Source organism: Phacochoerus africanus, chromosome 2 (genome assembly GCF_016906955.1).
Source record: "Phacochoerus africanus isolate WHEZ1 chromosome 2, ROS_Pafr_v1, whole genome shotgun sequence".
In the NCBI taxonomy this organism is placed as follows: Eukaryota; Metazoa; Chordata; class Mammalia; order Artiodactyla; family Suidae; genus Phacochoerus; species Phacochoerus africanus.
Window position 1 is genome coordinate 39,775,644 of NC_062545.1, and position 22,655 is coordinate 39,798,298.

General features: G+C 38.3%; 1 protein-coding gene across 1 annotated transcript; it reads right to left on the reverse strand.

Moving 5' to 3' along the window:
• Positions 1 to 785: 785 nt before the first annotated feature.
• Positions 786 to 19,326, reverse strand: SMPDL3A (sphingomyelin phosphodiesterase acid like 3A). The gene is made up of 8 exons (XM_047759421.1): positions 19,029 to 19,326; positions 12,512 to 12,725; positions 11,828 to 11,972; positions 7,343 to 7,439; positions 6,366 to 6,535; positions 5,727 to 5,907; positions 4,277 to 4,401; positions 786 to 1,409 (listed from the first exon to the last, which is right to left on the reverse strand). Exons 1-8 carry the CDS (start codon positions 19,138 to 19,140, stop codon positions 1,095 to 1,097), a joined length of 1,359 nt encoding a protein of 452 aa, XP_047615377.1. The 5' UTR covers positions 19,141 to 19,326; the 3' UTR covers positions 786 to 1,094.
• Positions 19,327 to 22,655: the final 3,329 nt, after the last annotated feature.

The following is a 22,655-nucleotide window of genomic DNA, read 5'->3' on the forward strand; positions in this document are numbered from 1 at the left end:
TGTCCTCTGGAAATTAGGCTTCTTTGGTTTCATTAAGATGAGAACTTACAGCTATAATCATTTTTTTGCGCATAAAGTTAGATGAGTCCCGTGGATAATGAGTTGCACTCTCCTCTTTGGCTGGCCTCAGTAAGGCTGCTGACTGTGTGTCTTCTACAGCAAGCCAGAGTATGGGGGTGTACAGTCTCTTCCCCCAGACCTCTCTACCTCCTCCTCTTCTCTTCTACTTTAATTCTCCCACTTAGGCTGGAAGCAAAAAACATCTTGAGAGAAGCTCAAGAGAAGCAAGCAACCATGGGAGAACTCTAAAAATCGTTCCATGAAATAAAAGCTCATTTTCATCCTCTCCTGGAATAGCATGGCAAAGAAAATGCCACCTCTGCACCCTAGCTTATTTCTTTGAGAAATATTCCTATCTGTGAATTCACTTCAGCAAGTATTTACTAAGTACCAGACACTGGGTTAGGACCTAGGCCTTGTGCTAGTACTGCAGTTGCGTTAAGTGCAACTTTTGATACTCTCTTCCTTGACACTTAGTGATACTAAAGAGGACTCCCCTTCAACTCACAGAATGAAGACAGCAAGTGAGGACATGTCCTATGATGTTTCATAGACTCCAAGACAACCCTAATGTAACCTTGGTGTTTTCCCAAGGGTATAGGTAGTGCATGAACAGTGTTAACGTCATGGTACTTAAATAGTTTGAACCTCAATTTCCACATGAAGTTTCCACAAGAGTGAATTAAAAGACTGAACACTCCCATATTAAAAATAATTCATCATACTTCTGGAAAAGTAATTTGTTTTATTGTATAAATGACAATTTCAACAAGAGTATAAATTAGATATAATTAGATAAACTGGAAGATTAGATATTTACATCCAAAAATCATTCGCGTAATGGGAAATTTAAGTATATTCAATATAATGAAAAATTTAGAATGTTAAAAATTTCTATATTTGGGCATTATAAAAAACCAAAGACAGTAATTCTTCTCACATTCAGTAACTCACAGAGATTTGCATAACAATTCCCACAAACTGATCTCAGAAATAGAGCAATGTCAAATTTTCTGAGTACAAACTGTGAACTACTATGGATTGTGTTTTATATAATGTTTGAGGCAGTCTGTATAAGAAATAACATCAAGATACAGAATTGCACAAATCTGAAAGGCCTTACATGTCTCATCACAAGTTACACTGGTATCATAACTCACAAAGAAGTAATTGTAGTATTTTATAAACTGTTTACTGTCTAGGATTGCAAATTGTTTAGCTAATCCATACAAATTTTTTGGCTGCAAACCTTCAATGTCATAGGTCTGGGTCAGGTTATACTCCAGCTTCCAATTGGATTCTCCCTTTAGATTAGCATCAGTCAGGTTCAAGTAGTACTGCAGCATATTCTATAGTTAAAACAAGTAATAAAGTCTGGATTATTTTTGGCATGTAAAGTACCACAGAGCAAGAAGATCTTTATAAAATTTATGTGACATTCTTAATTTAAAGTATAATCATTTTTTAAAAGAATTGCTCTTAAAGCAAAAAAAAAGGCATCAATAAAAAAATCTATTTTTTTTTCACTTAAAAATAATGAAAGAGCATAACAGAAAATAGTCTAAACTGTGAAGGGAGATGTACAAAATGAAAAGCCTTCAATTCACACACCTCAGAAGTAACCACTGCTAATAGTTCTGTATAAATCAGTCATATGTTGGCAGTGGCCCACAGTGCTAGCTGTCAAATTTTCAGATGTCTTGTGAGTGAGTTGATAACTCTTTGGCAGCTTAAAACTGGCCATGATGGGAATATTTATATCATGGAAATTGGAAGACACCACAAATAAAAGCACTTCCCCTATAGTGAACAGTTGTTAAACATTTACCAGCACTCTAGACTTTATGTACAAAACAAATATAAATATTTAGAATATATTTCTGTATCTACATTGTTGGCTTTTTCAAAAAATAAAATCAAACTATACAAACTGTTTTGCACTTTAAAAATTACATGGTACTATATCAGTGTGTATATACATATATCAGTGTGTAGATGTATATACACATATACATTTACTTATATATGCACATGCGTGCCCATGTATGTGTGTGTATCAGAGATTCAGATCCAAAAATAAGCAGTTTGAGAGGATGGAAGAAAATATTCCATGCAAATGGGAATTAAAAGAAAGCTGGAATAGCAATACTCATGTCAGACAAAATAGACCTTAAAATGAAGACTATTTTAAGAGACAGGAAGGACATTACATAATGATAAAAAGATCAATCCAAGAAGAAGATGTGACAATTTTAAATACTTATGCACTCAGCATAGGATCACCACAATATATGAGGCAACTGCTAACAACCTTAAAAGGAGAAATCAACAATAACACAATCATAGTGGGGGACTTTAACACCCCACTAACAGCAATGGACAGATCAATCAGACAGAAAATCAATAAGGAAACACAGGCCCTGAATGGAGCATTAGACCAGATGGACTTAATAGATATTTACAGGACATTCCATCCAAAGGCAACAGAATACATATTCTTCTCAAGTGCACACAGAACATTCTCTAAGATTGATCATATCCTGGGCTACAAATCAAGCCTCGGTAACTTTAAGAAAATTGAAATCATATCAAGCATCTTTTCTGACCACAACGCTATACAACTGGAAATCAACAACAAGAAAAAAACTGCAAAAAACACAAACACTTGGAGACTAAATAGCATGCTACTAAACAACCAATGGATCACTGAAGAAATCAAAGAGGAAATTAAAAAATACCTGGAAGCAAATGACAGCAAAGATAAAACACTCCAAAACCTATGGGATGCAGCAAAAGCAGTTCTATGAGGGAAGATTATAGCAATACAAGCCTACCTCAGGAGACAAGAAAAAGCTCAAACAAACAAGTGAACTTTACATCTAAAGCAGCTAGAGAGAGAATAACAGACAAGACCTAAAGTTAGCAGAAGGAAAGAAATCAGAAAGATCAGAGCAGAAATCAATGAAATAGAAACAAAGAATACCACAGAAAAGATCAATGAAACGAAAAACTGGTTCTTTGAAAAGATAAAAAAATTGATAAACCTTTAGCCAGACTTATCGAGAAAAAAAAAAAGAGAGGACTCAATAAAATTAGAAATGAAGGAGAAGTTACAACGGACATCACAGAAATACAAAGGATCATAGGAGACTACTACATGCAACTACATGTCAATAAAATGGAAAACCTAGAAGAAATGGATGAATTCTTAGAAAAGTACAATCTTCCAAGACTAAACCAAGATGAAATAGAAAAGATGAACAGACCTATCACAAGTGCTGAAATTGAAACTGTGACCAAAAATAAGCAACTAATAGTTGCAAGGAAAATTCCTTTGGGCTATTTTATCAATCAGTTGTCTTATTTCCCATTTAATCTAATGTTTACGGATTAAACTAGATTTCTCCTGCCTTGCCTTTTTTGTAAAAACATGTTCTAGGAAATAACAGAGCTATCTCCTATTAAATTCATCTAAGAGAAAAACATACTTATATCAATAGAGTCTTTAACTGAGAAATTCTTTTCAAACTCTGTTTGTTAAAAGGGGCAGTACCCATAAGCTAAATGCCCAGCCCTTTGATGCTGAACTGATATAAAGCACAGAGTCATGTACCAGCTCCAGAGAACTTTGGTCTCAAAGGTCCAGTTCAATTTATTTTCTTTACGAAAACCTTTTTGCCAACATTTATTGAGTGCTTACTATGAGCCAAGCATTTTTTAAAGTGCTTTACAAACGTTTGTTCATGTAATCCTCTAGCAACTCAGCAAGGTCAGTAATATTTTAATCCCTGTTTTACAAATGAATAGACCAGGACATGGAGAAGTTAGGTTAAGATCATTCTTTAGAGAGTATGGTTTCAGAGCCTATTTTCTTCTTCAAAGCTATGTTATGGCAAATAGTAATTATAACAAATATGACATAGTGAAACATTTTCTATGCCTACAAGTCCACAAACAAAGCACTGTCCAATGAGACCCTTATCTAAATAAATGTGAAGTCCTTAGGAGGACACAAGGAGCTTCCCAAAGGCTAACCTCATAATGCCCTTCTTAGAAAGGGCTGCATTCCCAATACAAAAAGAAGAAAGACATCCTGAGATTTCACCACGAAGTACAACTCACGATAGCTCCGCTGAAAATAGTCAACTAAACTAATAAAACCACAAAGATATGTATGTATAACTATGGGGTCAATTCTAAAATCGCTCCAACTTACCACTAATTTATAATCACGAGGATCATACTGAAATAGTCTGATGCCAGGATTGTTGGTCAGTTTTTCTAAAACATTCTTCACTGGGGTAACAGCAGGTGCCACAAACAAAGAATTTATTGGATTTCCTAGACACAACATATGCACATAAACATATTTTTAATAATTGAGTTTATATTAAAAATAGGAGCAAGTTCTAGATTAAGAGGTTAACAGTTCATAACAGCCAAATCATGTGGGATACTGATGGATCCTGATGGATCCTGATTTGAAACAACAGTAAAGAGACACTTTTGAGAAGACAGGGAAAGTTTTATTACAGAGAGATTAAAAGAATTATTTATTGACTTTGTTAGATAAGTTAATGGTATTATGATTATATAAGTTATCTATATATTTTAGCAAAGAATACAGAAGCATATATGGATGAAATACATTTGATGTTTGAGATTTATTTTTAAATATTTCAGAAAAAAAGAATAAAAATGGATAGGTAAAATAAATGTGGCAGAATCTTATAGACAGGGAGATGAATCTGTGATGGTATATAGGGGTTTGCTTTATCATTCTCTCTGCCTTCATATATATTCAAAATGTTTCATAATAAAATATCCAACTTATGATAAGTATACACATATAAAAAATACAAAGCTAGGTTTCTGTACCCTATCTATAATAATATTCCCATAATCATAAAATAAGAATTTGATTAAAGTGTCACTGTGTTTCATACATATCTATTACAGAACTAAATTTCTTTCTGAGTAAAAAAAGATATCAAATGCTGAAAAAGCCCACTTCTTATAGATGAAAAAGGTAAAGCATCTCAAAATTGTTCCCCAGTTATTGAAAAGAAATACATATTGATTTATCTCCTGGCTGACTAGTAAGAAATCAAGACCCTTATTTTGTTAGCTCAGTTCTCTGACTTCATGCAGAAGTGATATTTAAAAATAATCATTGTCTTATTTAAAGCTAGAGCTTTTTCTATTTTTTTCTTTTAATGCTGAGTAGATGATAATGTCAAAAAGCACTTAAAAGAGCTTAATATATTTTATTTTAAACTAACAGTAAATTGTGCTTTGCCCTTTAAATTCTGAGAGATAAAACTAGTTATAGCGAAAGAAACTTGAGTCTTGCTGGTAAATAAAAAGCAATGGTTCTCTAAACTTGAGAATCTAAAAGAACTTTGAGTGAGCTGAGGATTTCAGAGGCTTTTGTGCTGACAGCAATGAAATGATGATGGCCTGGTGGAGCTAATAGGAAGAAACCCAGTTGCAGGACTAAATGTGATTTGGACAGTTGCCATACACTCATAGAGGGTAACTGAGAAAAGGCTGGCAGGTAGATCTAATAAAACTTTTAATTTACTGGATCAGTAGAAATTAATGGATATTCATTGCTTTGCTCTAGCATTTTAGATTGGAGTGATGCAAATAGAACACTATAATACCTTTTTTGTCTGAAAGCACCATGATGCTATCTCTGTGAGTGTGTCCATAAAATTGTCCTGCAATGATGTCACTATATTTTCTAAAAATATCTATCAGTTTTTCATTATAGTACTCTCTCATTGCCGTGGTGCTCCTTGAATAAGGCAGATACCCCACTGGAACATGAGCTATGATGTACACCTGGAGGAAGAGACACAAAGAGGACTGATGAGAATCTGCACATTTCACATTTATTATAACCACTGACATTTAGATACTCAAGATAGAAAGCATGTTAATTACATTTTAGAAAGTGAATACCATATTTCCTATTTATTATCGAAAAAAGATGAAATTTATGAAACTATTAATGGCCCTATATTTGCACTTGTCTCACTTAAACTACATGGTTTGTGATATAAGGTAACTGTGACCTTGCTCAAAGAAAATTTTAATATCGACAGATGTCAATCAATCCTCAAAGCATTACAAACAAAACAAAATAAAATGATCAACAACAGAGGCAAATCTTAAAGTGTTTCATGTAAGAACATCTTTAAATTTTGATACTTTTAATAATACCTGACCCTCCAACTCTAATAAATACACAAGTTTGACCCTCTGTTTATCCCCTGATAATGTTGGTCTATGATATCTACCTTCTCCTTCTTTTGCTGAGAGATGTTCAGTGTATTTTCTAGCCATTCAAACTGATTCGCTGGGTCAGTCTTATTTAGGGTCACGACATTTGGGCTGTAGTATAAATTTGTGTTGAGACTGATGATCCTAAGGTTCAGATTAGTCGAAACTTTCTGTGAATAAAAGCCACCTATAAAAACAAATGTTTAAATACATTCTAGAAAAATAGACACGCAGATACATAGATACTGTGAAAGCAAATTCTTAATTATGGTTACAAGCCATTTAGGAAGGTTACACTTATTGCCCATTATTTAGTTTGTACTTACCTAGGCTGTCAAAGGATAAGAATCAGATTTAACAAACACATTGAAAATCTATGCGGGAGTTCCCATTGTGGCTCAGAGAGTTATGAATCCAACTAGTATCGATGAGGATATGGGTTCAATCCCTGGCCTCATTCAGTGGGTTAAAGATCTGGCATTGCCGTGACCTGTGGTATAGGTTGCAGATCTGGTGTTGCTGTGGCATAAGACAGCAGCTGAAGCTCCGATTCGACTCCTAGCCTGAAAACTTCTGTTTACCGCAGGTATGGCCATAAAAAGAAAGAAAAGAAAGAAACAAACTCTACTAATGTGCCAGGTCCAATGCTGCCAGTGCCACATATTGAGGTAACAGCATTTGTATCCAACTTCACATGAAAAGATAACTAAATGTCTTGGCACTAGGCAATAAGTACTGAATTTTATAAAAGATTAATACATCGACTCCTACTTTTGTATGTTTGGGGATAGTGTGAAATCTAAAATCCAAGGAATGGGAACACACAAGAATCTTGCCAGAGAATACTGAGGAAGAAATGGCAGGGCCTCCAGAAAAACTGGGCACAGGGGCTCTTCAGAACTAGTACGCCCAAGCAAACATTAAAGATCTAAGTCTAAACATGAACTGAATTAAAAATAGAGACAAAACGGGGATAAGCAAATCTTTCACTTACCTTTCCTTAAAGTACTTATAGCTTCCTCATCCAGCCATGGTTTCCAGAGGTTTGCTACTGCATTGTACACCTCGCTGGTGACTATAGGCAGTTGATCCTGGCCACAAACAATATAATCCACCATTGAAACTCTAAAGATATATGGATTAATTAATTTAAATATTACTTGAGTGATTATTACTATGTTAGGCATCTGGAGATGCAAGAATACTAGAGACATTTTTCAAGGAATTTATAACTTAGTTGGGAAGGACAAAATGTAACCAGTCATCTCTAAGCCAGTGTGCTAGGTACCACCACAAGGTTCTGGGAGTGGAGAAGCAAGAACAGTCAAGTCTGGCCCAGAGAGTCAGCAGGGAGAGTGAAAACAGCATTTGAGCCAGACTTTGAAAATGATTTCATCAAGTTGAAAGAAAGTGAATCCAAGCAAAACCAATGGCACAGATACCAGCATGGTGCCATATACAGAAGAAAGCATTTGTTTTGGCCTGGCTGGATAGAAAGGATGTGGACGTGTGCTCATTAAAGACACACTGAAGACAGGTTTAAACCTAAAGATGAAAGGCCTGGAAGTGGAGAAAATGTCATGATTTTAGAATTAAAGTCCTCTGAACACTAGCATAAAGCTTCTTAACTTCTTGAATGAAGACTTGCAACCATATGTCTTTATGTCAGCCTACATTTTATCAACATTTTGATTTTTTAATAGCATATGTATAATAGATTATAAAGTATCTTTTTATCACCCTATTTTATTATATTATAATAAAGCATATTTATGGTAAGCTCTAGGGGAGAAAAAAAAATTTTTGAGAAAGTAGATACTGAATTAAAACACAGAAATCATTTGTGAAATTGGGTAATCATTCATACTTTTTTCCCAAAAAAGTATACTAAAAAATTGAATCCATTTTCTTCACTCTGCTCACTTCCTTCTGTACATTGGTGACACATCTATTTCTTAAAGACGCTAAAGAAGAATATCATCATTAATTAAAATGCTGATTTCCTTTCAAGATGACACCCAAGTCACATTAGTTCCTAATACATATGCCTAATAATGCATGATGAAAACATAAATACATTCAGGGCAAGAAATAAACAAATGACTTCTTTTAACTGAAACTAATTATCCAAAGTATATTTTCAATTTGTGGCAGAGATCAGAATCATCTGTCTGAAAACTACACAGTGGCTTAAGCTAATCTAAATTCTGATTAAAAATTGGTAATCAGCATCTTCAAAAACTTGAAATCTTAGCCATTTGTTTACTTTGGGATGGATGCCAAGATACTGGCATATATAGAATCTTTTATAGAAACATTACTCTAGACTTTCTCCTCTATTTTAAAGGTGGGAAATATGAGCACTAGTGAAATTAGGTGATTAATCCAAGGGCAGCTGGGCTGAATCTCAAGTCTTTCTTCCATCACTCTTAGATCCAATTATTTTTGTACCATGCTATAATCTCAATCCTTTTTGGCTGTGACATGATCACTGCTGAGAAATTGCTGAGAAATAATGGGAACTGACCACAACCCCAGTTTGGTGGCCTCACCAGAGCAGGAGTACATGAGGTCTCCAGCCCAGAACACTTTCTTGAGCAGCAATGGGAAGAAGTTCCTGGGCTATCCACACAAATATCTCCTTCTGATGTAACAGGTAGGGTCTTGTGTCTGTATTTGTATGTTTATGCAGCTTTGTTTAGGTACATGTTTATGGCGTTTTAATGAAGAAATGACACACCCAATTTATTTGTTACTAAACGTTCACCAGAATTCAATCTCAGATATGAGTCTCTAGGAGAATTTGTTGTGGGACTTTCAAATTACAGTTGACATTTGTAGTAACTGAGGTGGAAGGATGGCAGGAGAATAAGAGAAAGAAGATTTTCAGATATAAGAGCATAAGCTAGAAAGAGAAAAAATTAACTGTTTAAGGAATACAGGCTGCCCAATTCATCCTAGCTGTACCTATAATAGGATATATTTTAGAAGTTATAGTGCATCTATATCTTTGGCTTCAAAAAATAGCAGAGATAAAAATAAAACGAAACAAACAAAAACAACAGGATTTCCTATTGTGGCAAAGTGGAAACGAATCTGACTAGGAACCACGAGGTGGTGGGTTTGATGCCTGGCCTCTCTCACCGGGTTAAGGATTTGGTGCTGCTGTGAGCTATGGTGGAGGTTGCAGACTTAGGTGGATCCCACGTTTCTGTGGCTGTAGGGTAAGCTGGCAGCTATAGCTCTGATTCAACCTTTAGCCTGGGAACCTCCATATGCTGTGGGTGTGGCCCTAAGAAAGCAAAAAAAAAAAAAAAGAAGGAAAGAAAGAGAGAGAAAGAAAGAAAGAAAGAAAGAGAGAGAGAGAGAGAGAGAGAGAGAGAGAAAGAAAGAAAGAAAGAAAGAAAGAAAGAAAGAAAGAAAGAAAGAAAGAAAGAAAGAAAGAAAGAAAGAAAGAAAGAAAGAAAGAAAGAGAGAAAGAAAGATCCTAAATGGTGTTGGGAAACACAGGTCCCATGTCATTGCTTAATGCTACAATAACCACCTCTCCACTTACTGAGGGCTTATCATGTGCAAGTAGCAAACTATGCTCTTTCCTTATAGTATCACTAACTTTCCCCAAGGCTTTTCAAGTTTACAAATGATCAGGGTTGGTTACGTGAATTACTGTCCAAGTTGCTCAAGCTATTAGAAGCAGAGTAGGACAGGTTTTTTTAGTTCTAGTAAATGTGACTCTAAACCCCACATGTTTTTCCATTATGCCAGTCTGCCTGGCACCTAAAGCATATGAAGACATTGTGCGCAACTTCCACATTGTGCACAACTTCCACATTGTGTGTAACTTCCAGCTCCTGAAGACTGTCCGTTCCCGAAACCTCTGCCCTGTCTGGGCTGACATCTCAGTTTTAACAAAAACTGACCATCAGTAGAGAGGCTGACTCACAAAGACTCCCATATTGTTCATCTCAAGACTAGAGGCCCAGGGCCAAGAAGTCAATTGAAACTTGAGCTTGTCCTAGAATACAACTTTTCAAAGTCACCTGTATTCAGGTTGGATTAACTAATACAATCAAAACCCTCATGGAGTTCCTGCTATGGTATAATGGGATCATATGGTACAATCAGCATCATCTCTGCAGGTCCTGGTCACAGGTTCAATCCCTGGCCTGCCCCAGCAATGGGTTAAGGATCCTGTGTAGCAACAGCTGTGGTGTAGGTCACAGCTGAGGCTCAGATCTGATTCCTGGCCCGGGAACTCCATGTTCCTCAGGATGGCCAAAAAAAAGGGGAAAAAAAAACCCTCATTAAGCATCCTTTTGATGTGAGATGGAAAAGATATTCTAAACAAAAAGAAAAACATAGGCAACGACAAGCATGAAAGTAAATACCATGTTCAGGAAACATTAATAGGTCAGTCTGGCAAGAGCAAAGGATGTGTGTGAGAGGAGATTTGTTTAGCTGAACCCAAAAGACCCAGGATGTGGGCTCTGCCACTAAATAAGTGACCGTGAGCACTTGAACTAGCAACTTCACATTTCTGGGCCTCAGTTTTCTCATTTGTAAAATGATGAGTTGATCTAGATTAGGGAATCAGAAAACTTTTTCTATAAAAGATCAAATAAACACTTCAGGCTTTCGGGCCATACAGTCACTGTGGCAGCCATCCTATTCTGCCATTACAGTGCAAAAGCAGCCACAGGCAAAGCAGAAAGAATAGCCACAGCTGTGTCCCAATAAAACTTTATTTACAAAAACAAGTGTCAGGGCACATTTGGACTACAGGCCATGGTTTGCCAAGCCCTGCACAAAACAACAGTCTCTAAGATTTCCTGAATACGTACAAATCTAAGATTCTACACTACAATAGCAGATTCCTGAAACCAGGGCTGGTATCCAACTGTTTGTAATACACAGGCTGCTTAATAAACAGCTGTTCTAGTAGGGTGAAGCCTGGGTTCTCTCAAGCCTTAAATATTCTGAACGCAATCTCTACCTTGAATTACATCTTGAACATTGGTTCTTATGATAATTTGCTATGCTTTTGTTTTTAATCACAATCTAGCTTAGATCAGAGTATGGGTAGCATAGTATGCCCAATAGAAATTCTGACAAATTGTAAACACTTGTTAACATTAACCTTTTTTACTAACCTGAACATGGAAATTCAAATGAACAAAATTATTCAAAAGAAAGGAGAAACTGAGGAAGAATATAAAGGAAATCCAGAATTAATAAACCACAAACTGGATAACTGGCTTCCGAAAACTCACTAGGGACCTAACTTTGTATCAACTATTAACAGTCACTTTCAAGTCCCCAAAGCACATGTCTTGCCTTCCTCAATGGTCAGCAGTAAGAGCATACTCTGCCTTCGTGAGGCCCCTCCCTGACCCTGTTATCAGCTAGTTATAAGCATAATTTTAAGTCTACTGATGGGCAAAATCTTTTAAGCATTTCTGTAAGTTGTGGTCAAATTTACCTGTGGCCAGTAGTCATGATTACCCAGTGCAGGGAAAACCTGGAGATCTGGAAAGAGCCTCTGGACAGTGGTTGTCATATTAGCAATCACATTTATGACTCTGTCTGTTGAGAGTTCATGCACTGGAACATGAGGTGGACTATCCCTAAAAAGGAGACAGAATCAGAGAGAACAAGATCAGTTTCTATAAAAAGTCACTTGAGGACTTACCACTATGGCACAGTGGGTTAAGCATCCTGCATTGCCACAGCTGTGGCTCGGATTTGATCCCATGTCCAGGAACTTCTTGGATGGAACTAGAAGATGATGTTTACAAAATTGCTATCACAGATCAACTCCCATTGTTGCCTTTTGGATTTGGATTATTTAATCAAGACCTATTATCACATTAATAAACACTTCAAGAGACTGGCACAAATATGCTGTTTATGGATTCACCTCTTAGTTTACATGGACAACTTTCTCAGGCCTGTGTTCTAAAAAAAAGAAACAAACCAAAAAACCACTGAGACTGTTAAAGTTGTTCTTGCCCCTAAGAAAGGTGATTAATTTGACCTAGTATTTTTTCAATCCAAACGATTCTTAAAATGTAATTAATGTTCTTATGACATCCAGCATTCTAATGAAGCTTAGGACACTGTAGATACATACTGAGTAATTAATGGTATTTATATAGTCACTTACCCTGTCCATATCATGAATGATGCTTCTTGTCCTGACTTTTTAATAAAATCAAATGCTGACAAAATGAGGTGATAAGGAGAATCACACAGAACATCTCCAAAAGGGCCAGGATTGGAGGCGTTTGCCCCTTTGGATGAAGCACACACTTTTGTGTGGTCATCTGTGATGTGGTAAGTAGGGTCTAAGTGCAAGTCAGTCACATGCCAAAACTGTCCTGTTGAGGGGGAAAGAAATGGTGTTAAATCTACTTCTCTTTCGGAATTCCCATACAAATATTTACAATAAGACTAGAGATAGTTGCTCCACCCAGTGACAGAAGAAAGCCCTACTAATTTAAATATGCATATGCCCTGAGGTTATATGCAATCTTGCCCTCTCAGAAATAAGGATTCTAAGGACAGTAGGAAGACTTTACTAGAACTGACTATTTACCCCTATCAGAACTGATGAGGTCAGTGGCAGCATGACTAGTTGACAAAGACTATATAAAAAACTATATAAAAAAACATTGTGTAGCCCTATTTATGGAGACATCCTTCTGGGAAGTCAATAATAATCCCATATTGTTTCTTAAAAGCATGTCTCCTTTGCAGAATTTAAGGTTTTAGAATTGATTTATATTCTTCTTGTAGAAAAATGTTTAAGCTAAGTCTTAAATAAGCATTATTAATAATAGCAACTAATATTGAAACAATTACATTCACTAGAGTCTACAAAAGCAGAGATTTTCCCTGCTTAATTTTATACCTCTAGCATTGAGAATTGTGTCTAGCACATAATAGGCAATCAATAAATATTTGTTGACTGAATGTATCAGATACTATAATAATGAAATCATAAGACAGCCTTATGAGGAAATTATTATAATTGTTATTCTAATTTCAGAGGTGACAAAACTGAGGATTTTTGTTTTTAATCCTTTAAAATTAAGCAATTCGTTTCAAGTTATGGAGGGTATAGTTGATAAAACCAGGAGAGTGTTGGAGTTCCCTTCGTGGCTCAGTGGTTAACGAATCCAACTAGGAACCATAAGGTTGCGGGTTTGATCCCTGGCCTTGCTCAGTGGGTTGGGGATTCAGCGTTGCCATGAGCTGTGGTGCAGGTTGCAGATGCGGCTCAGATCCCAAGTTCCTGTGGCTCTGGTGTAGGCCGGCTACAGCTCCAATTAGACCCCTAGCCTGGGAACCTCCATATGCTGTGGGAGGGGCCCTAGAAATGGCAAAAAAAAAAAAGAAACAAAACAGGAGAGTGTATAAACAGGGCAGGCAGTTCTAGAGTCTGTGCTGTAGACAAGTGCAGGTTTGTGAGATGATCACCAAATGCCATGTCTGATTTATGCAGAAGAACAGACTTAAAAATAAGGCCATATCTTGAAGGTCCTTGCATTTTTTCCAAGGAAATGTGGGATTTTACATCAAAGGCAATAGGAAGTCGTATTAAAAATTATAAGCGAGAGGAATCCCTGTCATGGTTCAATGGAAACAAATCCATGAGAACGCAGGTTTGATCCCTGGCCTCACTTGGGTTAAGGGTTAAGGATCCGGTGTTGCCAAGAGCTATGGTGTACATCACAGATGCGGCTTGGATCCTGTGTTGCTGTGGCTGTGGCCTAGACCAGTGGCTACAGCTCCAATTCCACCCCTAGCCTGGGAACCTCCATATGGCCATAGGTGCAGCCCTAAAAAGCCAAAATAATAATAATAATTATAAGCAAGAGGATGAAATGGTGATATCTTAACCAAAAAAAGATCAGTCTCAAAGCATTATCAACATTCCCTGGAGGGGCAAAAGTCAGGCAACAAGCAGTTAAGAGTTTCTTACAATAAATACACCAAAGATCATGAAAAAGGAAAAAAAGAAAAAAAAAAGAAAAATGGACAAAGAAACATGATGTGGTTTGTTAAGGCTCCACAGTGAATAGACTGCAGAACCAGTAACCACATCTCACCCCTAATTTCTTGTAAAACCTTGTCTCAGCTTTCAGCAAAAACTAGCAATAGCCAGAAGGTTCTTAAAAGCCATTTAATAGAGGAACATCTTCTATCATATTAAGGGAAGCATTTGCTAAAGGAGGTACTTCCTTTGGGTTTTCAGGGAGAAGCCTGGGACCCATCTGATAGCACCCCTGCTTGGAAATCATTTTGAGAAAGATTCTCCCATTGATGGAAACACTAATAATCACAGCACTATCTCTCTTTGTTATTTACTACGTGCCAGGCATCGTGACAAGCAATTTAACACACTATGTCATTTCATTCTCAAACTATTCTTTGAAGTTGGAATCATTGTTTTCATTTTAGAGTTGAGAAATTATTGCTGGATCAATTAGAAAATTTTCTCTAGTGTCTCTAGAGTATATATAGCTTAATAAATGGCAGAGTCAAAATCCAAATCTCCATGTTGAAGGGCTCTCAAGTTTGCTTATATTTAATTTGCATATTTCATCAACAATTTTTCTGCCTTCTCATATGCAGCCAATACACTGCTTTAATATTGAGATTTTTTTCACACTCTGAATTTTGCACTCACTCATATTATGACTAATTTACAATCAGAAACACATCAGAAATAACACAGTAGCATCAGAAGCACAAAGCAAACAAGTAGAATGTAAAGTTTTAGCTACACAAGTAATAAAAGCTAAGTATGAATAAAACCCATAGATAATAAAGAAGAAATCTGAAAGCAATTAATTTAAAGTGGAAAAAGCATATTATATTTGGGACATTGTTTCTCACAGTGTTTCTATAATTTTATAACACATTTAAGATCACAGCTAAAAGGTGGTAAACAAAAGGTCCAGAACAAAGTAGACATAAAATAGCCTTTATGGTCAATTACTTGGTATTCAGTCCCCGTTTGGAAACATTGGTCAAGAGTAACTTATTTTATTCCATAATGTAGAAATACTCCAACATTTTTTTCCAGCTTGGACAAACTTTACCCAGCACATAAAGTGGATTGGCAGATAGCTTCAGAATCACCCTGGAGGCTGCCCTTACTTGGGATATAAATATACAATGCATCTCAGTTTATGTAAATACGTATATTATTACTCATAGAATGTTAAGGTATGTAGTAAACTATACAGAAAACGTATAGTGTTAAGCTTAAGAATGGGGGCTTCAGAGTTCCTGTTGTGATGCAGGGGAAACGAATCTGACTAATATCCATGAGGATGTTAGTTCAATCCCCAGCCTCCCTCAGTGGGTTGGGGATCCAGTGTTGCCATGAGCTGTGGTGTAGGTCGCAGACGTGGCTTGGATCCTGCATTGCTGTGGCTGTGGCATAGGGTGGCAGCTGCAGCTCTGATTCAACCCCCAGCCTGGGAACTTCCATATGTGATGGGTGTGGCCCTTAAAAAGACAAAAAAAAAAAAAAGTCAGACTGCCTGGCTTGGAATCCAAGCTCTAATTCCTAATCTAGGCATGTGATCTTGGCCTGTTTCATCTATAAAATTGGAATATTACTGTTCAGTGAATGAGGGTTAAGTGACTTAGTACAAGTAAGGGCCTGGCATCTGGCAAGTACATTAGTTATACTAATGTTATTAATCTGTAATGTCAAGCTTGCCTTTGAGATTGAATTTCCCCATTTCCAGGTAATAGGTAAAATGTATTCAGTACTTACTATAATTTTAATGACTGTTTCTTATACTTTACATGTATTAACTGATCATTACTTCCATTTTAAAGATAAAGAACTACAGTACACAGAGATCAAGTCCAAGTCACTTATTTCACATGCAGCAGAGCCAAGATTAGCAATTCAGGAAATCTGACTCCAGAGTCCACATAGTTCTTAGCCACTGCACACAGTGTCTCTCTGTGTTTGCTCACATTCAAATGTCCTTCCAGAAGAAATAAAGTCCTTCCATATCACTTGCCTCATGTAAAATAGATAACAACTAGACCTATATGAGATACTGTGACAAGTAAGAGACATAAAATTTTTACTATATTAAATTTTTGTAAAAGAAAAGTGGAAGCACATGAAGGACACTTTCCTCTGATGTCACCTAGTACCTAGACATATATATTTCCAACATCTAGACTGTGTCTGACCTACAGTAGTTCCTAAATAAACATTCATTATTTAGGTATGGGTAGATTCAGGATTTCCTCAAGATCACATGGTGACTCAGTAACGAAAGATGAACTGGAACCAGTCTCTCCAGACTTGCAGTCTAGAGCTCTTTCCACTACATTGCATGCTAGACAGATAAGTGAGGGGTAATTATTTAGATGCACTGAGGGTGTTCTTTAAGCAGAAGCCAAGAATGGAGTTCCGACAGGTTTTTAACTTCAGATTTATGAATAATGAACCTCTGGAGGCTTCACCTCCCACCTCTAATAAAATTTATACAAAATGCCATGTGTCTATTTGTCTGTCTGTCTATCCAAGGCCATAAACCTGGCCTGTGGCAGAGTCCACACACCAATCCAGATTCTCTAGTTCACAGTCCAAAGTTCTTTTTACTACACAATGACTTTCTTGTTCTGCTGATAATCTTTAAAAAGGTTTCCAAAAATGTATATGTGTGTGCTGTCAACATATCTAGATAAATGTTCAAAAAAATCTTGTAACATATGTTAAAAGGTATAATTTATCCCAAAGACTCTATTAAGCCATAATTCAGATATCTGGGCATATGGTTCTTGTTTAAAATAGCTGTTTTTATTTGTTTATAATGTCTGTTCCTACCAATACTCCAGCAGGTCCTGACCTACTGAATCTAAAAAACTGTGGCCAAACTCCCCCAGGGGAAGTCTCCCTATGATCTATAGGACTTGATAGAAAGCCAGCTGAGACTGGAAATCTGTGCGTGTGCACTTGCACGCACACAAGCACGTGCGCACACACACACACGCGCACGTGTGCCACAGTGTTGTAAAGAAGTCCAAGCATTTGAGGTGGGAATCAGGGGGAGAAGAAGGAAGGTCACACCAAGTGGAAAGCATATACACTAATATATCCAACATGGAACTGGTGGATCTACACTTCACGGGGTCTTTGAATTGCAGTTACCCTTCTTCCTTCCTCTTCCCCAGGTGACTCCACTCTCCATCACCCAGCTTCCCTACCAGAACAGGGCAGTGTGTAAGTTCCCTATACCCCAGAAGGTTGTCATCGAGGCTTTCAGCTATCAGATCCTTAAAATCAAAAGGAGAATTTGCCATTGGTTGGCCTCATGCAATCTGGGACATTTTATCTCAAAATCCTAAACAGCCCCATAATTAAAGAAGAACAGCTTTAATTAAAGCAGAAAGCGGCATATGTAAGTATTGGGGACAAATTCTTGTTATGACTGACAGTTGGGAAACCAGATTAACACTTCTTGCTTTCAACTGCCAGACAGCTGAGTCATGAGGACTTGGCTCTTGCACAAAAAGGAGGCAGTTTTCTCCCAGAGCATTTCCAAAGTCGTGTGATATGAGCGATAGAGAGGAGAGGTTTTAGCACTAAGCCCTGTGCCCTTTCAGAGACAGCTGTGGCCAACCACCAAAAAAAACTCCATCTACCTCACTTCCCCCCTCTAGATAACAGAGCCCTTATACTTAGAGGGAGTTGAGGGAGGTTGGGGTACCTTAACCTTTGACACTGATGGCTCCTGTAGCATCATAAAATCTCTCATCCAATTGCCTATTCTGGACCAGTGGTTCTCAAACCGTAGTACCCATCAGAATCACCTGGAGGATTTGTTAAACCAATTGTGGGGGCCCAAGTCTAGGAGTCTGGGATTTGGTAGGTCTTGGGTGAGGCTGAAAACTTGCATCTTTAACAACTTTAGGTGACGGTGGTGCTCCTGGTCCTGGACCTCACTTAGAGAACCACTTCTACAACAGGCACTGGATTACGTGTTGGAAATGAATAAAATTGGCCCTGCCCGCGGGGAGCCCAGTGGTGTCCAGGTAAAGTGAAATGAAGGCCCTGTGGGTTCTAACGTAGACTAAGGAGTGGGGAGCACCGCGACTGTGAAGGTGCCTCTGGTTGAGGAGTGGGAAGAAAAGGCACCTAACTTGGCCAGCAGGACAGAAGAAAGAGAGTCCCACTGAAATTTACACTGCTGAAAAGCCAAAACCGCGCAACTCTCCCTACACGCTGGGCAGATTCCGGGCTTTTGGGAATGTGGGGCATCAAACCCCCAGATTCACTTTCCCTAAAGACACCCAGTTTTCCCCTTCCTTTCCCCCGGGAGCAAAACACACCCGGAGACACAAACTGAAAACAACTTATTGGAGGAGGATCCGGCCGCCGCTCCCCTTGCAGCGCCCCCCCCACCCCACTGTCACGAGTCCTTCCTCCAGCCAGCTCCGACCTCCCTGCGGAGCCGAGTTGGCTCTCTGGTCCCTTGGTCGCCCTCGCCCTCCCGGCGCCCCGCAGCAGAGTCACAGCCCCACGCGCCGAGCCCGGGCCAGGCGCTCCACTGGCTCCACCTCACGTCCCGGCTTTGCGCAGGCGCCTTGGCCGGCGCTCCTGGGCAGCTCCCAGGAAAAAAAGCGTACGGACTACTCACCCACCACGGGAGTGGGACTCTGGCCGCCAGTGCGAGCCAGGGGCAGCGCGAGGCCCTGACGGCTGTGCCAGGTGGCCAGCAGGCAGCAGACGAGAGCGCCCAGCAGCGCCATCGCGGGTCGCGGCCGCTCCGGCTGTTCGGCGCCTCCACTTGGACCGTCGGCCCCGGGCTGGGGAGGAGGTAGAGGACTTATATGAGTGTAGACGCCCAGCGGTCACGTGCGAGGAGAGATTCCGCAACGAGTCGGTTGTCTTGACCCTCAGCGGCTGTTGAGCGAATATCTGTATTTTTGTTTATCAGCGTCAGGGACTGGCCTGGGAGGGAATGTGCTTGTGGCAATCCCGCGCAGATCATCTTCTCTAAATGCCGCCTGCCCTAAGCACACGGGGTTCCTCTGCAGCAGTGGTGCAGAGAACTTCGAACTGTCTTAATCCGGAGGAGATCGGCAGAGGTCCCAGTACAGTAGATCGAAGAGTGTGGTGCCCTTACCAGCAGTGTCAGCGCTACCTGGGAAATCTAGTTAGACGTGAAAATTCCCAGGCCCGTCCCAGACCTATTGAGACACGAACTCTGAGGATGAAGCCCAGTCGTTTGTATTTGTGCAAGTACTCTATATGATGCTAAAGTGAGGGTGATGTTTGAGAATCACTGCTCAAAAACACTAGGTTTCAGGTTTTTTACTTGTTTGGGGTTTTTCGTTTTTGCAACTGAGTTAGAGCAATGTCTCAGAACTCTATACTATGCATTCCAGAGATGCACTAAAATCATATATAGAACGGATTGATTTTACTCTCCAAGGAACTTTTAAGGAGAGTCTGACAAAGTAGCCAAGATCCCCAAATTTCTTTGCGTTCCCTGTTCCTTCTATTACCATTTATGAGGATGATGATCTCTTTAAGATAAAGAAGCATATAGTTTAAATTTATAGGGCATGGAATGCCTTTGAAGAAGAAAAAACCCTCCAGAATTACTAACCTCATAAAGGATGTTTTAAAGTGTACTTGTTTCCCAACAGAGAAACCTAACTTTGTATCCTGTGTAATTTAGTGGGAAAGTGTCTCATGAAAGGGGCTTTGAAATTGGAATCAGGGCACCTCTATTTTCTGTTTAATGTCCTTCCAGGGCTGTTTAAGTCCTGCCTCAGCTTTAGGATGATGCAATTGCCTTTGGAGAACCAAAGTGCTTTCCAATTATGTAAAAACAAAAACAAAAACAAACCTTGGAGTTTCTCTAGACTGTGGAGGAAATGGAGCAGAAAAAAAAAAGGCGGGGGGAAATGGATGTGAGAGAACAAGTTTAAGGACAGCAAAATAACTTGCATGTTTCTAGGACAAACATTTTGGAAGGAAAAAGATTTTTTTTTTTTTAAATCAAACAAATAGCAATTTTCACTCTTTTTCTAATTTCCAATAAACCTTCCTGGAAGAAAATTGGTTGTGAAGTAATAATTGGTTGTGAACATCAGTAAGTAACCATAAAATTTGGCATACACATTTTGAAACTCAAGAGATGCTTACAATTTTTAAAAGACAATGTATTGAGTTAATAGATAGAAACACAATCTTCCCTTCTACTCCCTTTGCATTCTTTGGTTTTCCTTTATACCCTCTCTCCCTAAGAAGCACAAAACTGCATGCCCTAACATCTCTGGGTGAACACCTCACACCTGGTCATGTGTTTGTAGATCCCCAGGTTTCAAATGTAGGTATAATTTGCTGTGAGGCTATGTCTGGGTGAGAGACAACACTGGTAACAAGCTGGAAACCAGTCCTTACTCAAGGTCAGGAATCCATGACTGGATGTCATAAGACAACATTTAGCATGGTTAGCACATTTGAGATCTTGGAATTTCAGAAGCCAGGGCCAGTTGGCCGAATTGACTTTGGGCTTGGTCATTTTTCCTTTTTAACTGTGTTAATAAACAAAAAGAGCAAACCAGCAAAGTTAGTACATTGGCATATTACTGTATGGGTTGAAGGAAAATGATTTGCAACAATCGTAAACATTTAGGAAACAGAAAAATGCATTTGATCCATACACTATTGTAACCCTTGATTCTTAACCCAATGTAACTTTGCATCCCAGTAGGCCATCCCAAAACCTTTCCATCCTTCACTCAGTGAGACAGTTGTTATGGAAATAAATGTCAGGAGGTTATTTGACCTAATTATAATGGGCCAAAGCTGAATCCCTATCTTTGCCCTTCTGTCTTTAAGAATAGAGAGGCCAGAAGCCATGATTCTCTTAGAGCACAGGCTGAAATCACCAAGAGAAAGCAGCCTTCCTCCAGAAGCAGAGACAAGGCTTCCAGAGCAAGTGAGGGATCACCCTCTCTTTGCTGTTTCATGCATTTGTAGACAAAGGTAGACTCTAGTTTTAGTGATGGTTTTTCTGCACCAATCTTATCTTGACATTCACAATAATTGTACATTCTCGTGTTAAATTCTATAGCTGCACTTTAGATTTCTCTACTCTTTATTATAGTAGTTAAAGTAATACAGTAGTCAGGTAATAGTATCATTATGGTGAATTGTGTAAGTTGAAGGAAGTTTCCTCATACTTACATCTGTAAGGTAACTGGACCTCGAACTAACTTACAGAAACTTACTGAAAATAGGCAATTAATTAAAAATAAATATTGCATGTTTATCCTGAAAAACATTTACCCTTTCCCTGCCACCCCCCTCACCCCTTACAGAGGCTAACAGAGGAAAGTTTTCTTAAGGAATGATTCAGGAAAAATAAAATCTTATGTTTTTGTTTCAATGGAATACTTAGGTAAAATATTAATTTTTGAGAGGAAGAAAGGGGAAAATTGCAAGGTTTGCAGTTCTCAGTATTACTCACCAGTTAAGAGAACTTGGACATACGAGTTCAATCTAATTTATTCATCAAAAAAGTAAAAAAAAAATCTGCCTTACCTGCTTCACATTGTGCATTTGAGACAATGTATAAAAAGCGTATTGTAAACAATGAGATACAAAATAGTATTTATTTGTACTTTACAGATGGGAAACTTAGCCACTTACAAACAGATATTTACTTTCATTTGATCAAGGAATTCCATCCCCACCCCTAGGCCTTCCACCCTCCCCACTCACAAAGGATTTCAGATGCCTTTAGGCACACGCTGCACACTCCCTTATATCCACTTTAGCACTATTATTGGCTTAGTTCAATTCACTGTACCTAACTGGAGACACATCTTGATAGTCCAGGTTAAAATTCACTCCCATTTCCTAATACCTCTCCATAGGAAACTTGAGTTAATAACATTTAGATTATATGAGTTTTTGATTATATTTACCTTTCAAAAAGACATTTTCATGTATATCAGCTTGCTTCTTCAGATTGCCTGTTTTATTTGTGCAGGCCAGCCCACCATAACAAAGCTCCTTTGGATCCTGGCCAAATGAATTTCATCGTCACAAATTCTCTAGATGTCTGAACCAAAACTATGGCATTTCCACATTTCCCTAGGCTTCTGCTTGTTTTTTAAATTAGAGTTTTATTTAAAATGCTAAATTTCCCTGCCTCACTTTATGCCATAAAAGGCTATTTTTATTTAAAACTCTGTATACAATTCCCAGCCAGATTAGTGATATTAAAAAAGAAAAACAAAATTTC

Excerpts from the sequence above, each read along its gene's own strand:
- SMPDL3A (XM_047759421.1), bottom strand. The coding sequence starts at position 19,140 with ATGGCGCTGCTGGGCGCTCTCGTCTGCTGCCTGCTGGCCACCTGGCAC. Across the intron at positions 7,440-11,827 it reads ATCATGACTACTGGCCACAG|GATCAACTGCCTATAGTCAC; the intron begins GTAAATTTGACC and ends GTTTGTGGCCAG. Across the intron at positions 6,536-7,342 it reads TATAAGTACTTTAAGGAAAG|GTGGCTTTTATTCACAGAAA; the intron begins GTAAGTGAAAGA and ends TTGTTTTTATAG.